Source organism: Branchiostoma floridae, chromosome 17, assembly GCF_000003815.2.
Source record: "Branchiostoma floridae strain S238N-H82 chromosome 17, Bfl_VNyyK, whole genome shotgun sequence".
In the NCBI taxonomy this organism is placed as follows: Eukaryota; Metazoa; Chordata; class Leptocardii; order Amphioxiformes; family Branchiostomatidae; genus Branchiostoma; species Branchiostoma floridae.
The window spans coordinates 10,560,935-10,577,244 of record NC_049995.1 but is presented as its reverse complement, the minus strand read 5'-3'; the positions used below and the strand labels follow the sequence as shown (position 1 = coordinate 10,577,244).

General features: G+C 39.1%; 2 protein-coding genes across 2 annotated transcripts; both read right to left on the bottom strand.

Moving 5' to 3' along the window:
• Positions 1 to 1,625: 1,625 nt before the first annotated feature.
• On the bottom strand, positions 1,626 to 8,472 carry LOC118405105 (adventurous-gliding motility protein Z-like). The gene is made up of 5 exons (XM_035804506.1): positions 8,304 to 8,472; positions 6,882 to 6,964; positions 3,576 to 5,622; positions 2,913 to 3,057; positions 1,626 to 1,945 (listed from the first exon to the last, which is right to left on the bottom strand). Exons 1-5 carry the CDS (start codon positions 8,416 to 8,418, stop codon positions 1,828 to 1,830), a joined length of 2,508 nt encoding a protein of 835 aa, XP_035660399.1. The 5' UTR covers positions 8,419 to 8,472; the 3' UTR covers positions 1,626 to 1,827.
• Positions 8,473 to 13,884: 5,412 nt separating this feature from the next.
• Positions 13,885 to 15,768, bottom strand: LOC118405055. Its single transcript, XM_035804456.1, has 3 exons — positions 15,704 to 15,768; positions 15,048 to 15,157; positions 13,885 to 14,382 (listed from the first exon to the last, which is right to left on the bottom strand). Exons 1-3 carry the CDS (start codon positions 15,766 to 15,768, stop codon positions 14,150 to 14,152), a joined length of 408 nt encoding a protein of 135 aa, XP_035660349.1. The 3' UTR covers positions 13,885 to 14,149.
• Between the last annotated feature and the right edge of the window lie 542 nt (positions 15,769 to 16,310).

Here is a 16,310-nt window from a genome sequence, read left to right as displayed (position 1 = left end):
CTAACTGGACTACAAACCTACATTGACTGTATAGTAAAGGTAGCGATTAGATGAATAAAAGAACAGAAACTGTTCGTAAGTTTTGCAAACAATTGTAATGTATTGTATAGAAGAACACATCAGCTTGTCGGCAATTCCCACAGTATAGTAGGCCAACATTGTCATCAAACACAAAGATACACAACATACTTTGTATCCACGTCAAGTAGGTCACTTGGAATCTAGAAAGCCATTTTCAAAACATGTTAAGAACAATATGTTCCAGTAGTCAAGTGATGAACATTTGTTAAAGTATATGCATTATGTCGAAGTGTGTTTTGTGTGTGTTTAACGCTGCATAAGACACAATTAAGTCACCAAATAGACCTTAATAAAATCCTAACCAATGTCAATATAATATATATTGTCACACTCTCAAGCACACTTAAAGTCAATGGTTGAGAAGTTGCAAATGATTATTAGAAAATTATCACGTTCCTTTTTAAAGTTCATTTTTTTATAAAGAACAGCAATGAAGACAACGTTATAAAGTGCCGTAGTCCTTTTTTTTAAATATCATAACAGAAAAAGAGAAACGAACTTCACACTGCAACTCTGTATAATGCAATGTTAATATTTCAGTGCACAAAATTCCTGATTACGTTGTAAACAAATCAAATACCAGAACACAACATGCATAGTTTTTTTCACATCAGAGTCAACGTTTTCAAGACATACAAACAGGTTAACTGACGCCCTTTACCAAGTAAGAATTTATAGTTTCAAAGAACAAAAAAAAAACGTACAAAATTTCAAACATAAAAACACAGCAATCACTAGCAATCCTGATAAAATGTTGTTAACCTGCTTCCTGGATGTTTACGTTACAGATGGTCACGTTACGTTACTAACTTCATTTTATGGATGGCACGAGCGCGCGCATTGATTTTCACCTGTTTTATAAAAGAAACTGGCCACATCTGACCAACAGCGTTCCTGTTCAATTTTAAAGTTGCTAAATGGCCTGCTCTCCATGGTAGATTGGCATATGGTCAGGACATGGTGCCATAGCGCCATTTTTCTCCTCTTAATAATAATGACAATAATAAAACAAAACATCATTGAGATGTTGACGATTACAGACTAGAGGTAAACCAAGCCCGGGAAAGAATCGACTGGATGTGTTTTGTTAGCAGCATTCTCTTTTTTTTCGCCCTATTTTTCTGGTTGCAATAGAATACCATCCATAAAATAAGTTATTGTGGTCTAATGTATCAAGGTGCTTAACGTTGAAGAGGTTCATTAGTCACGTATGAATACAGTTACTTCAATATCATTCAAACAATGACATTTTCAAGACAAAACCTCGAATATGATCTACGCAAGCACGTCACCGGAACGTACTGCGCCTGCGCGAACCCTGGTGTTTTGGGGCTTGGTTTGGTCAACGTTGCATTGAAATCCCGCTTGTTGCACACTATATATGTTAGAGACATGGTTTCATGTAAAACGTACACGGGATTTTACCCTTATATACGCACGTACTTTCTTAAATGCGGCCCTTTAGTAAACCGGGGGTTTAGCAAGGTTTAGCATGTCTATACTTTTCGCGCAGGCGCAGTACGTTCCGGTGACGTGCTATCTACGCAAGTTTGGACCTTGTCTCGTTCTCTCTCGCGAGACTAAGTCACTCTGTGAACAAGATCTGCTGCAAGACATCGACAATTTGAAGGTATGTCTCTATGTCTTTTAAAAAAGTCACTTATTGAAGAATATTGAAGTACCAAGGCGATTCCTTTTTCTCAACAGGCTTCTGTTTCTTCTTTGTTTGTTTGTTTGTTGTTCTGTTTAGACGTAGCCACAGGCGATGAATTTTCCCTTGACGCCCCACGAGTAAGTGTCACCCCAAGTGCGAGCAGTCAGCCAGAACCCATTCGTCGATTCACTGCTGGTGTAGATTTCCACCCTAATGGACAAGCCATAGTAAAAATTAAAATGGTGATAATAATACTAATAACAACAATAGTAATAATAATAATAATAATAATGTTAATAATAATAATAATGATGATGATAATAATAATAATAATAATAATAATGATGATGATGATGATAATAATAATAATAATGATGATAATAATAATAATAATAATAGAGTCCATTCCAAGACACCATGAGGGTTTTTAGGCGATATTTATAATTAGTCTGAATTATTTTGAATAAAAGAATATCTGAGCCACAATAATTAGATTATTTTTTAAAAATTGACTGAGAAAGTACTCATATATTTGAATTCCTTTGAATATTTGAGAAACATTTTGAAAGTAACTGTACAAAAATATCTTTATTTACAATAATTGTGAAACCTCTGTGTGATTATTTCACATTTACAAATATTTACAAAAAATGGTTAACCTCGCCAAATGGTTAAATTAGTTTATTGCCCCCATAAAAGTAAGCCCTATTGTTGCATCTGTATATTTTTAGATTTCACAGCTGGGCACTAGTGGATCCTTTGTGGTGGGCCATTGTTTCATGGCACCCAACCATACTTTGCAAGGATGTGTGAATTGCTATCTTCCCAGCCCACTGAACCATTTACAAAAAATGGTAGAAAATGGTAGATAATGGTAGAATGCTGTTATCATTATTTAGAAACCATTAGAAGTATCCAATTCCACACGATGAATATTTCCAAAGTTTTACAGGACCAGGGAAATATTTATAAAGTTGAAACAGTGTTACAAATATTTCTGAAGTATCAAATGTCCTAGACATATAATTACAAAACTTTAAAATCAATTCTAAACAATGGCCACAAACATCCGCATGGTGTCTTGGAATGGACTCTAATAATAATAATAATAATAATAATAATAATAATAATAATAATAATAATGATAATAATAATAATATTAATAACGAAGAGGTACCTGTTGTTTCTGTAGTGAGCGGTGTCGACCAATGTGATGGAGGGTACGATGACTGGGGTGGATGTGAAACCAGAAGAGAAGTAGAAGTAATTGCTCTTTGTTGTTCCCGTGCCTACATTGCTGTTGTAGATCTCACCGCTTTCGCCTGAAAATACATTAAAGGATCATTACTGTTTATTGTTTATTGACTGTTATTGACAGCTTGTTGACAGCTTATCACAGTCTGCAACATCTACTTTTCCAAGAGTAATAATTACGCATAACGCTTGGAAACATAACATACACAACATATAACATATCATTCAGAATACTGTATCATTAACAAAACGCTTGTGCCTTATCAAAGTTATCAAGTACCTCATGTATGTAGGGAATTTTGAGTTGCATCATCCCTTTAGAGGGGAACAAGTCGGAAATGGGTTGATGGATCTTCATGTTATTTGGAATGTAGATAGCTTCAAAGATGCCTTACATAACTAAATGCTACTCATGCAAAATCGGGGTTATCTACATAAATAATGTTTGCGGAGCTTTCTATTTTGTAATGTTTATTTGGTGTCTTTTATATCATACTTTGTTTCTGAAACCTTTCCGGCTGGGCCACGGTTTGGCCGTGACATGACGTGGGATTTAATGCGCAAAATAATAACTGTAAGAACTCACAGGCGATGCTCCTCTTGTTTGCAACACTGGTCTCTGCACTGCTGACCCTTGTGTTTAGCTGGCTTGTGGTGACAGAAAGCCCGGAAACCGTTTCTTGCAGACCGGCAACAGTTGTGGACAGGGACGCCGGTGGGGCATTGTTTTCCAGTTCGGTCAGCTTCACTTCGTTGTTTTGCACCGTGGTGGTGATCTCGTCAACATCGCTTCGCAGCTCTGTTTGGAAGGTTGTTGATCCTGCGTGCATGCTGTCAACTTCGCTCTCCAGGGTGTCTACTGATTCCCCGAGTTCCACAAGTCGAGACCGTACGTCGGTTATGTCCTGCGAAGTGGCAACGTCGGCCAGCTGTGTCAGCACCTCTTGGTAGTTTGTCTCCAGTTCGTTGACGATCCCCTCAAACGATTCTGTCTGGTCAAAGAGGTCCTGATAGTCGGTACGAAGCTCCTGAATGCTTGCCAATGCGGCGCTGAGGGTTTGGCTGTTAGTTTGAGCCTGCGTGTTGAGCTGGGCGACCTGGCCAGATAGACCACTCACAGAGCCAGCAGTTCCTTCCATCTGGGCTATCTGGGCTTCAACTGCGTCTATAGAGGTGCTGATGGCAGCAATGTTCGCTTCCAACGTTCCAAAACGTTGCGCTGACGTAGCCTCGTAGTTTGATATCTGTAGCTGTAGAGCGCCTGGGTCTGCACCACCGAGTGCCTCCTCCACGACTTGGATGCGCGTGGCGTAGCTGCTGAGAGTTTGCTGCGTGGTTTGGACCTCTGTGTTGTACGAGGTTCCCAACGCGTTCACCTCCGTCAGGCTCGTTTGCAGTCCGTCCATTACCTCCTGCAAAGCCGCCACACTTGCCGTAAAATCTCCACCAGATCCACCGGCGTCTATACCAGATTCTATGGTCTGCAAACGCTGCTCTGTCAGGACCTCTTGCTCTTGAACCTCCTGCTGCAGGTCTTCGTAGGACTGTTGGAGTCCCACCTGCTGTTGAACCGCCTGTTGGAGAGAGCTGTTGATGGACTGGATTTCTGACGCTTGGTTGTCGACGGTTTCTTGTAGTGTCCCCAGCGTCGTCTGCTGTTCGTCGACTCGCTGATCTACTTCGCTGACGGTGCCGCCCAGAGTTTGGACAGTGGACTCGATCGCCGTGATTCTGTCCTGAGCGCTAGCTCCCTCTGTCTCTAGAGTGGCAATCCTCGTTTCAGCGTCTGTCAGGCGTTGTTCCACGATTTCGTTCTGCTCATTGAAGGTGGTCTCTAACTGATCTGCTTGCGCCTGTATTCCTTCCTGTTCTTCCTCCTGATGATCCAGACGGGTTCCTTGATCCTCAAGCTGTGCAATTGCCGCCAGGCTTTGCTCTTCCAAGTCCTCTGTATCAGATCTGAGGGACGTAACGTTAAATCGCACCCCCGTCAGGTCACCTTGGAAGGAGACTTGCTCGGACTGCTGTGCCTCCAGCCTGTTGTCCAGGTCGCCAATATCTTCTGTTGTGGTTTGAACAGACTGCTCGATGGACTGCATCTCTGTCTCATGTTCGGTCATCTGTTGGCTAAGAAGCTCGACCTGCTCCTGTAGTGTGTCGACGAGCGTTTCCAGACCCGTCAGGCGGTCGTCGTTGGCAGAATCAGCGAGCGCAGCATTCGCGTCTTCGAGAACTTGCTGCAGCTCATCCACTGCGTTCGCCTCGCGCGTTTCGCTGACTCTCTTCAGCATCTCAAACTCTTGCTGAAGGACGTTTTGCGCATCGGTCTGCTCCAGCCGTTGGCTCTCCAGCGTATCGGTGAAATGTTGCTGCTGCTCGTACAGCTCGTAGTCGAATTCATCGTTGGCCTCGCGAAGGAGATTCTGAAGACTTTGCAGGCGCTCCTTCAGTTCGTCGATGTTGGCCTGAGAACTGGCATCCAGTGAAGACAGTTGGATCTTGTACTGGTCCAGCTCGCCATTCAGTGTCTCGTACTCCTGTTGAAGGGCTAAGAACCCGGTTTGAACCTCTCCGAGCTCGCCATTCAGTTCTGTCACATCGTTTGTCAACTCGGTAATGCTCAACTCAGTTGCCTACGAGAAAGGAAAGCGGTACATATTTGTAACCTGCATTTCACCTCATGGAAACATTGTAATTTAGATAGAATAGAGGACGAATGTCATTTTGTAGTAGGGTGTAGATTGTAAACCGTAGAGAGAAATTAACTGTATTAGGTTATACAAAACTAATTTCCTTACTTCATACACCTAAGTTCTGTAAAAAAATATTCTTACTGCAACTAGACAAGCCATCGGTCATAAAGCATATCTGCTCTTTTATCCCCGATATAACAGAAAAGCCACGAGAAGTTGCATTTATCCAGCTGCCAGCAATAGTATCATTTGTATCTTTTTACTGTATCTTTTCAACATGTTTGGTTCAACAAGTTTGGTCTACCATGGCTAATAAATGTGGTAATTTTTGGTTTAAGTCTTTTCACTGTGAAACTTATTGCTTCAAAGGATTATTTTCATCAAAGAAATTTTTTGAGCGCTCTGTCAAGGCGCTTGGCTACAACGATCGACGGAATTGCGATTCTACCGGCAGAGATCTAGACCTGCATCTGTGCTTGTAAATAATTTTCTGTTTTTGTAGATACAAAAAAAATGTATATGCTTAAAGGCAGCCGAAGCTTCTTAAACTTAAGCTTGATTCTTGTCAATTTAGATGAATGGATTGACCTGGAACTCAGGATATATCAACGAGAGAGACCACTACGTGAGAAGAAGACTGTTAAGGTGCGCTCCCACCTGTTTTGTTATTTTCTCCGATTTTTTTTCATAATTTATATATTGTCTGATACGTAAAAGTATGACTAAGAAGACGACGAAATACACAAAAAGAAAGAAATTTCTTTCTTTATCTCGTTGGAGCGCACCTTTACACACTGTTACCAATGCTAAGGGTAGACTGTACTATGTTCCATGTAATAGGTTGGCGGAGATTATCACTTAATGTGGATAGTCGCATATTGTAGTAATAATTGTCTTAGTCTCTTAGTTTCTATGGACTTCCTGGACGTTTTTTTAGAATAAAGGTTTTAGAATTTTTTTTTTCAGGACATAGAAAGTTAAATCCATCCTAACATATTTCTAGCATATTTCTGATCGCAATCTCAACCAACAGAAAATTAGATTTTACGTGCACTTCGTAAAGTCTAATGAAGATTTACATAAACAAACAAAGAAAAAACAAAAACAAATAGAGGCTTTATTTCTGCAAGGTAGTAATTTCTGTTCTTACATGCAAAAATTTGCACAGGATTTAAGTACGAGCAAACGTAGTTTCTTACCTTTAGTTTTGTCAGTGCCACCTGGTTGCCCTTCAATGCGCTTGACAGCCTGGATACTTCCATGGATAGGTCGGTAAATTTTGCTGTGGACATAAATCAGGGGTAGTTAGTTTTACAGGTACTTGTCAGAGGATCCTTTACCCAGGGTACGTAAAGGTGGTATTTCACTGCATTTGGAGCACCGGTGTGGCACTGCGGGGATCGTAGATTGCACAACGAATTTCAGAGATAAAAAGCGAATTTTCTTCCGTTTCTTGTACTGTAAAGGCATTTAAGTTCGCGGAGATTTTATTTCGCGTTATCGGGAAAAATGGACTTTTCGCGGTAGTTTTATTTTCGCGGTAGCACCATGCACTGTAGTCTCTTACTGTTATGGAAAAATGTTTGCGGTGGTTTTAAATTCTGAAGTGGCCGCCGCGAAAACCGCGAACATTAATCCACCGCGAAAGTTTCTGCATTTACAGTATTTTGATGTCTTCTTAGGCATATCTAATTTATCAAAGATGAAAAAACAGTGGCGCAGTGAACGAACCCCGCAGTGCCGCACCGGTGTCCCAAGTGCGGTGAGATACCAACTTATTATGCTTTGTTAAAGCATAATGAGGCGGCAAACCCTTTTAATCTACCTTCAACATATTGTTGATAAGGTAAACTCCTATCATATGAACTAACCACACGTGACTGTGTATAAACAGTGTACATACTACTACACAGCATGACAAAACACCGCACGGGCATTCAATAGGCTATATTATTTAGTACATGTATCTGGAAAATGTCAAGATTGTCCCCAGTTTTTTTTACCCATTTCTATGAGAATTGCAATCAATTTCTTCATATCAAGAAAAAATGGCATAATTCCAGCACATAAGTCAGTTTAAACTTTAAAATTTTCTAACCAAAGCATTAATAATACGTTGAGTAAAACCATACCTTTAAGCATCATTAGCAAGGTTCACATTGTACTGACTAGTAGGGCAGCAAGTTCTTTGCTGTTTCTGTAGCGGTATATGTTTTTTTTAATAAAAAAGGGGGTGCTAGCTCTTTCCTTTTAACGTGCTTGAGGCTCCTCCTCGAACACGGGACTCCCGTCTATGTCCCTTCCGAAATACGGGTGCAGCCCCAACCGAAATGCCTTCCCGGGATTTAAACCGGGAACTTGCTGTAAAGCTAACGTCACATTTCCAAAAATTGAAAAATAGAAATGTATACGTAAAATTATATACAAATAATGCCCAAGACTATTTTCTTTACGTCTCTTGTGTTGTGTATTTTGGTGCTTTTCGTATCATACTTTTCGTTCCCGAAAGCTATCCTAACGGGCTCCGGTTTTGGAAATGTGACGTAGGCCTAACCAAGTACATGCAATCGAAATCAGGACTTCAACTGTGAACCAGTTGGGCTACAGTGATAGAGACTTACCTTGCAGGTCCTCAATATCTCTGGTAAGATCTTTGATAGGATCGGCACCCTGTACCTCTGACCAACTCAGAGACACTGCCAGCGCCATTGCTAAGAAAACTGTGAAGAAACCCATCTTTGGACAAGCCCTTGCGGCAGAGGGCTTCAGCAGACGACTGTCTGTGTCACTCGTCTTCTTCAACAACTCGGCAACACCTGCGTACACATCTCATTTATACCTCCTCATACTACACGGGAGTCTCCGTAATCAGGCTATTTAAATTCAATTAAACATGCTGATTACTTGTCGTTTTTCTTCAATCACCGACTGGGACAAAACACGCACGCAATTCTTGATCTTTTCGAGGTTAGCGTTTCTTTGCATTGAATAGTGAGATTTGCAGTCATTTGGGCTCTTTGGGGTAGCAATTGGGGGTGGGAACTTGTTTTTGTTGGTTAATTACGCGCCAAGGCCTTGAAGTACAGAAGCAGGTTTGTCGAGGAGTGTCCGTAGAATATTCTGGCCCGAGTTCAACGTTCTTGCGGGCAGTGTTATGCAACCTCGATGATGAAGGAATACGGGATGGGGGAGGGGGGCAAGGCTTGTCAAATTGTACCTTCGTCTTTTTTCTCGTTGTGAACTTGTGAAATGTTTAATTATGAAATGATTTGACATACAGAGACTCTGGAAAAACATCATAGCATTAAAGAATGATGTATCGTTCAATTCTGTATGAAATCTACATATGAATAACAAACCATTTTATCAAAGTTCGTGTGTTGTATCTTTACGTACTTGTGGCAAATGAAAACATATTCTGGGACAGAAAATATGATTATCGTGACTCTCGTTTGTTTTTGTACCAACATAAAACAACAATGTCCCTGTGTGTCCTTGTGCATTCGTAACTCAAATCCTCAAAGCACTGAGCTAGAATTCCTGAATAGTCCCGATAATTTGTCCTTGAGACACTTTACACCAATTCCTTCACTCAACTTAAGTGTATACAAGTGCCTAGCTTCGGTTAGGAAAGTCCCTATGACAGGACGAAAATACACAGGATGTGTTTGACACGTTAAAGAACACACCACACTAACTCTAGGGTTCGTCCCGGTGTGAGTGTATAAAAATATCTGACCTGATATACAGCTTGTACTGTTTAGTGCAGACCTGGTGTGTTAGGCCGTGATGCGTTTATCTCTCATGGAATACAAACAAACAAACAAACAAACAAACAAACAAAAAGACTGCTGTATCGCGGCCTCATCATTGTCGAGTAAAGATTATAAAATGACACTTACATACCACAAGAGACTTTGTTTTCCCTTGTTTTGCTTAACTAGGAAATTAATTTTAAGTGCAACACATCAGTTTGGTACTCATTTTACCCGAGTAGAGTAGAAAATAGGTGTTAACTGTAACCTAATTTTCACAAGGCCATGGTACTAGGGATTTTAACCCAGAATATTTTGATTTCAAGTCAACAACCAAAACCAGAAGACCCAACTTGTCACTAGCGGACTTGGATTATACGTTTATATATCATAGTTTTTTTCTCCAAATTTAGAAAATGATCTTAACAGCTGTAGTCCATAGGAATGAAACTGTAATCGCCTAAGCCTTATCATGTCCATAGAAAAACATAACTCGAAAGAGTTCAGAGAGCTTTTATACCCCAAGAGGTATTTAGAGTTTTACAATATGTGTTCTCTGTTAGTATTTCATGTCTGTTGTCGTTCGTTATTTTCCGGGGCCTGATGAGCGGGTGTGTGAATTCTTCCATTTTCTCAACATGAGTAAGCCATCTGGGAATGTGTGTTCTCTGTTAGTATTTCATGTCTGTTGTCGTTCGTTATTTTCCGGGTCCTGAGCGGGTGTGTGTGAATTCTTCCTTCTCCCATTTTCTCAACATGACTAAGCCATCTGGGAATAGCTCTATTTTATGTCTTCTTAATATTGATAAATCGTTCTGTTTTGAGGTAAATTCTTTATGAATTGTGTATTTTATTTCGTGTGATCCTGTGGTCAGTCATGAGCTTGGCCGACGAAATTACAGAATCTAAAATTTGCCCTTCAGCTACAAAGTGGAGAACTCTAGTGCATACAGTCGGCTCTACGCACCATGTGCGAGAGGATGAGTGAGTGAGTGTGAGTGCTACAAAGTCAGTCGAAGACCTTCCCGCGCCTGATGGTGCATAAGGCGGCGCCCATCTCCGTTTCGGTAGCCCTGGGTCACACAACTTTGTGCAATCACTACAGCAGGGGGCTAGTCCACGGGTAGTAATGTTTGTTAAACTTCCACACTCTTGTCCTTTCTGTTAAGTGGTGTGTTTTAAACTTCCATAGTCTTTCCAGAATGCTGAGTGCTAAGCAGAGAACGTAGCATGTACCATTTTTTAAAGTCTTTGGTATGACTCGACCGGGGATCAAACCCACAGCCTACCGAATACCCAAATACAAGGTGAACGCCCCTAAAAGTTCGTTCACCTCTGAAATATATCCTTTACTGTATTAGACAGTTTTTTTAAACAAGATATCGCCATTCAAGGTTTCACAATTGACGCCATATTAGATTTTGTACTAGTCTGCAAATGAGGTCAGGTTAGGTCGAGGACTATTTTGCTGAAGGAAATGAGGAATTTCTGTCGTCTGAATGGGCGTTGAAAGGGCCTAATACTAACTTTACAGAGAGGTAATTGCGTTTACAGTGGGCAGAGATGAAAGTCGGCATTTCAAGGGCGTTTCAAGGGCAAATCCTTACAGTCGACCTTAGGGTGAGTAGCCTAGCCTTGAGTTTATTGATCTCTACTGTTTATGATTAAAAAAAAGATGTTTATATAATGTTTTTGAAACAAGCAACGCTTGATAATTGTGCCCACGTGTGTGTATTTGTGTGTGTGTGTGTGCATGTGTGTGTGTATGTGTGTGTGTGCATGTGTGTATGTGCGTTGTGTGCATGTGTGTGTGTGCGTGTGTGCATGTGTTTGTGCGTATGTGTGTTTGTAAATCTTTGTGTAATTGTGTTTGTGTGACTATTTATCTCTGTGTGTGTGCAAATGGTTCTTTCCCTTTTTATTCTCACAAACGCTAAAATATATGTAACATTGTAAGACATTCTGCATTTGTGCCTTTAAACCACATTTGATAAACATTTTGCTGGCTACACAGTTTCGACCGATCGTCTCCACGTCGATATAATTATCATTTGCTAAAACTAAGATAAATTGCCAACTTTGACCAAACTACTCGCAAATAATGAATAGAAAATCTAGGTTTTGGATGATTTAGACAAAAAGCGACGGAGTTAAGTTGCAACAAAGATGCGCGCTTACGCCCCCTTGCGTCACCTACGAAAACAACAAGTTACTGTACTTCCAAGGAAAATGGATGGTGGTGGATAATCTTAGAGTCCCAGGATCCTTTCTTACTCAGCCTAAATATTGTCTTCCTGTCTTTCAGGTTGTCTTTCTGTCTTGTATTTATCGACAAAAACTCAGACAAAGACTTATAGTCGTAACGAACATGTTCTAGTTCATACATTATTAAATCAGAAAAGATTTTGATCCCGCGGCCTTTTTAGAATTTTTGACCTTAGGCCTAAAGCTAAGGGCACAACCCACCGTATGTTCCTCACGAACATTGCTGTGAAGAATAGAACTTTGACAACCTCAGTGCAACATAGGCATGGCATATTACAGTTTCTTCTGTTTCCACTTTTGTCACAAAAACACAGCTTTTAAAGGATTTGTCTTAAATTTCTTAACATCGTATTACACACAATCATAAAAAGCTTACAATTATGTCTAAAATATACATACATTTCACATGACAGAAAAATGTATTTCATACATTTACGTCTCATGTTTAGGTATTCTCAGTTGCAATTGCAACGCTACATTCTAACAGTATAACAAAATACGTATTCCTTTCATTCACAGTATACTCTACTAGTATCTCCGTATATTCCACCCACATGGTTTGTAAATAGTGCAAGTTGGGTAGACTTACATGTACAACAACATTTATCTGTTTGTTTTAGACTTGTAGAAGAGCGTATTGCTGCAAAATATCGCTAGCTGTATATTTTTATTGCTTCAAAATGCCATCTTGAAATGGTCATAATAATCATAATAAGAGAAAAATATATTATCAAATAATAAAAGGTATAAGTAAACCGATAGTTCTAAAGTCTAGGGACTTGAAAATCCACTATATTCCTGAAAAAATGTATCCTTAATACATCCTTAAATGATTATGAAACAATTTATTTATTCAATGGTATATCAAATGATTGTTATAGATTAGCACAAAATAGGTTAACATTGATTAATATCAATATCAGTTTCAAAATCTAAACCATTGTACATAATTTGGCACGAATAGTTGAAAGCAATTTTTTTGTAACAGATGTTGACAAATCATTTGCAAAAAAACAAAATCAGAAACGGAAGGTCTGAAATAACAGTTTACTTTCTGTGAAATACACAGTCGTATGTAAAACTGGCTAAATATCAAATTCAATGTTCCTTAGGAACAAATTCTATGTCCGTTACATATAACTTCCTCAACGATATTTGTCAAATCCATTGAGTATTCTTACATTGTTTTTCTTATAAATTTGTCCTAGCTCCCTTGTAGGGACTTTAGCTAGGATAAAGGGTTCTATGTAGTGTCATTTTAGTACATCACAAGACATTTGTTACTTTGTACGATCAAGACATTAAATTTTCACAAATCAAATTTACATGAAAACTGTACAATTTACAAAATTTACATACGTCACAAAACCTTTTATACAGCTTAAACAACTAGAGAAATATACTTTTTGCAGACAATTTGTTTTACAAACTTGTCAATGTCTATTCATTTTCCTTCATAAAAATCATTTAGATTTCTACTGTTTGTTTGGCAACTATACAACAGTAATGTTTAAATCTCTTATATATCAAGGTTTAGGAAAGATATCAATTAATTTTTTATAAAGAGCAACTGGAATGTATTCTATGTTTATTCAGCCACACGGCGCCATTTTAGGTCAAAGGTTATTTGGGGCACTGTAAACAAGATCGAGTTTTGATATCTACCATAAATTGGCAATGAAGACCTTTGGGTGTCTGTAATATAAATCTTTAGCAAATATCATACTAATTGTAGAGGGGAATTTTGTGTAACATTTTTGCTTTTAAAAATGATAAAAAGAAAATAAAACAAGGTCGAAAGGTTTAGGGGCATCGACGTAATGTTTTTCTTGAGACTCAAGAGTATGTAACATTTGATTTAGAAACCAGTGTCTCCTGGCCTGACTCATAGGTGATCTTGTAGATATCTGTGAATTTGGTCCCTTCTTTTCTCAATGGGTTCAACCTCCAACATTAATATCTATCTGCCGCGTTTACATACTACTGTAGATGCATAAAGTTCGCGAGGATTTAGTTTCGCGGTAGCGGGTAGATGGACTTTTCACGGTGGTTGTAATTTTCATAGACTGTAGTCACATACTGTACAGTACTATAATGGATAAATGTTCGCGGTGGTTTTAAGTTCGCGGTGAAGTGGCCACCACGAAAACCGCGAACATAAAACCACCGCGAACATTTCTGCTTTTACTGTATCCAAAGTGTAGTCGAAGTGTGCTTGAGATTTTCTAGTGCACTCGAGTCTTGTATGAGCCATTAAAATAAAGGATATCTAGCTATAGGCTAAATTTTCTTGCAAAATTATGCTAAAACTTTGATTGTAAAATCTTACTACTGCGTTTTCTAGTCAAGACATTGGAGTAGCTACAGGAATACGTACTTACAATGGATATAGCCCCGTTGGAGCTCGTTTGTATAACTTTGGCGAAAAAACGCTTATGTTTGAAGAGCTATACAATAACTTGCTCCCTGCGGTGCCCGTTGTAGTATCTCATTGGCTGGATCGCTCTGTAGGGCATGACGGGAGCCTTCAGGACAACCGGAACCCCATAATCCCACACGGGAACCATCGCACCGGAAGCAGCCTCGATCTGGGCCCTCTGTATTCTCTCCAGTTTCCACTGCCGCTGCACGCAGCAAACAGAGATGGACAGGAAGAGGATGATTGCTCCAAGACCAGCACCTTATACATTGAAAATGAACAAACACGCTGTTATTTGGTAGCTTGGGTACCATCCGGAAAGTAGTTTGCTCCATCCGGCGTTTATTGTACGCTATATACTAGCCTGATTTAATCGCGCTTCTCAGGCCCGCCGTACATTGCCGCGCCTATACAACCCACAAAAAATAAGATAGATGTCAGCTAAGCTATAATAATCACGAACTCCATGTAGATTTGAACTTCGGCGCGAAACCTTAATGGTCATTACAGAAAGGAAACTTCACTGAACATCACGCTAATGAAAGGTAAATGTACTGCTCATAACAGTATCAGGACCGTAACTAAAAACACAACATATACTAATAAATGTCTGGTATAATCAATCAAAACAGTATAAACTAATCAGATTGGGGTCGAAAAGTCATGATCAAGAGGCCCCGAATGTTTAAGTCCGGTACTTTTCCGGTAATGTTATGTTTTTGACGAACTGAGACGCGTGGCAGTTAGCTTTAGAGCGTGCACGCTAAGTTAGAGTAGATTAGTTTGAGTTACGCCAAGATTGAGTGCCGGAAAGTCATGAAAGTCCACTAGAACAAATATATTAAATGTTACATTATTCATGTTACATACACACATATATAGACCTTTGGAAAATTATAATGACTGACGAAAATTCAGACTCGTACCAAGGTATAACATAGTGGTCCAGTCGCCCTCCCAGCCTATGGTGTTGACCTCGCTAGTCTTCCCGCCCGCCTTGCCTATGCCGTAGGAACCTCGGGGAAGATGGCGAGGTCTGGAGAGAATAAAAAGATTACCTTAGTGAGTTTTTGGAACTGAATTGAACAAAAATTATAAAATCAATCAAACTATAATCAATCAATCAAGTAACAAATATTCATTGTGGACTGGAAACGTAATTACGTCAAAGGATTAGAATCAACCGTTGTGTTGTGATTAAAGGATATCATATTCGAGGTACGTTATTAAATTGATGGATACTAAATAACTATGAAGTATATATTTCTATTTATGTTTCTATTTATATATCTATTTATCCATCTATTCATCTATACATATATCTATGTCTGTATATGCAAATCTATATTCAACTATCTATCTATCTGGATTTGGTATATATTAGGAGAAAGCAAGATAGAATAGATATTAATATAGATAAATACATATAGATTACCATGTATAGATACATCTAAATGGGCAGTGCAGCCATTTGCATTTCATATTATGTATATCATAAACAAATCTTAAATACAAATGTTTATAAAAAAATTATTATAAAACAAACAAGCTATTAAAGCATAGAATACCAATTGATACCCACCGGTCCGATGCAGTGTCCAAAATCCCCTGCAGGCTTTGCTGGATTGTGTTCCCTCGTTCATTCATTCCGGTTGTCATATTGACACCCCTTCTATGAATGACGTACGATCCTTCGCTATAGTTCCCACTTGTAATACTCCAGTACACTTCTGCCGGATCCATGAGGAAAATGGCCACGAAGCCTGCAAGCAAAGAGACAAAGGAAATAGACTATATTCTGTTAATAGAGCCTATTTTCGGACCATCCCATGCAGAACTTCCTTGGTAGTTCAATAACTGAATTTTGTTGTTACATGATTTTGTCGTTAACATTTTCATATTGTCTCAAGGAGGGCGGTAGAAGTATCAGATTTATAGCACTGTCTAACAAACCAATACCTTTTACCATTGTAAATGCATTGCCAATGTTTATATATATATATATATATAAATATGTACACACGTACGTGTATAGAAGAAAACATTAATATGTAAAATTTGATCTTTGTTACTTGCAACCTAAAGTACAATTCGTCCAAACACCGAGTGCTACACATTTGCTTTACAAAATGCAAAATAGGTGTACAATGGCAGCAAGTTCAAAGTTTGTCCATTATTTACCAGTGTTG

Excerpts from the sequence above, each read along its gene's own strand:
- LOC118405055 (XM_035804456.1), bottom strand. The coding sequence starts at position 15,768 with ATGAATGAACGAGGGAACACAATCCAGCAAAGCCTGCAGGGGATTTTG. Across the intron at positions 15,158-15,703 it reads TTGGACACTGCATCGGACCG|ACCTCGCCATCTTCCCCGAG; the intron begins GTGGGTATCAAT and ends TATTCTCTCCAG. Across the intron at positions 14,383-15,047 it reads GACCACTATGTTATACCTTG|GTGCTGGTCTTGGAGCAATC; the intron begins GTACGAGTCTGA and ends TCAATGTATAAG.
- LOC118405105 (XM_035804506.1), bottom strand. The coding sequence starts at position 8,418 with ATGGGTTTCTTCACAGTTTTCTTAGCAATGGCGCTGGCAGTGTCTCTG. Across the intron at positions 5,623-6,881 it reads TGGCACTGACAAAACTAAAG|GCAACTGAGTTGAGCATTAC; the intron begins GTAAGAAACTAC and ends CCTTTCTCGTAG. Across the intron at positions 1,946-2,912 it reads GCTCACTACAGAAACAACAG|GGTGGAAATCTACACCAGCA; the intron begins GTACCTCTTCGT and ends CTTGTCCATTAG.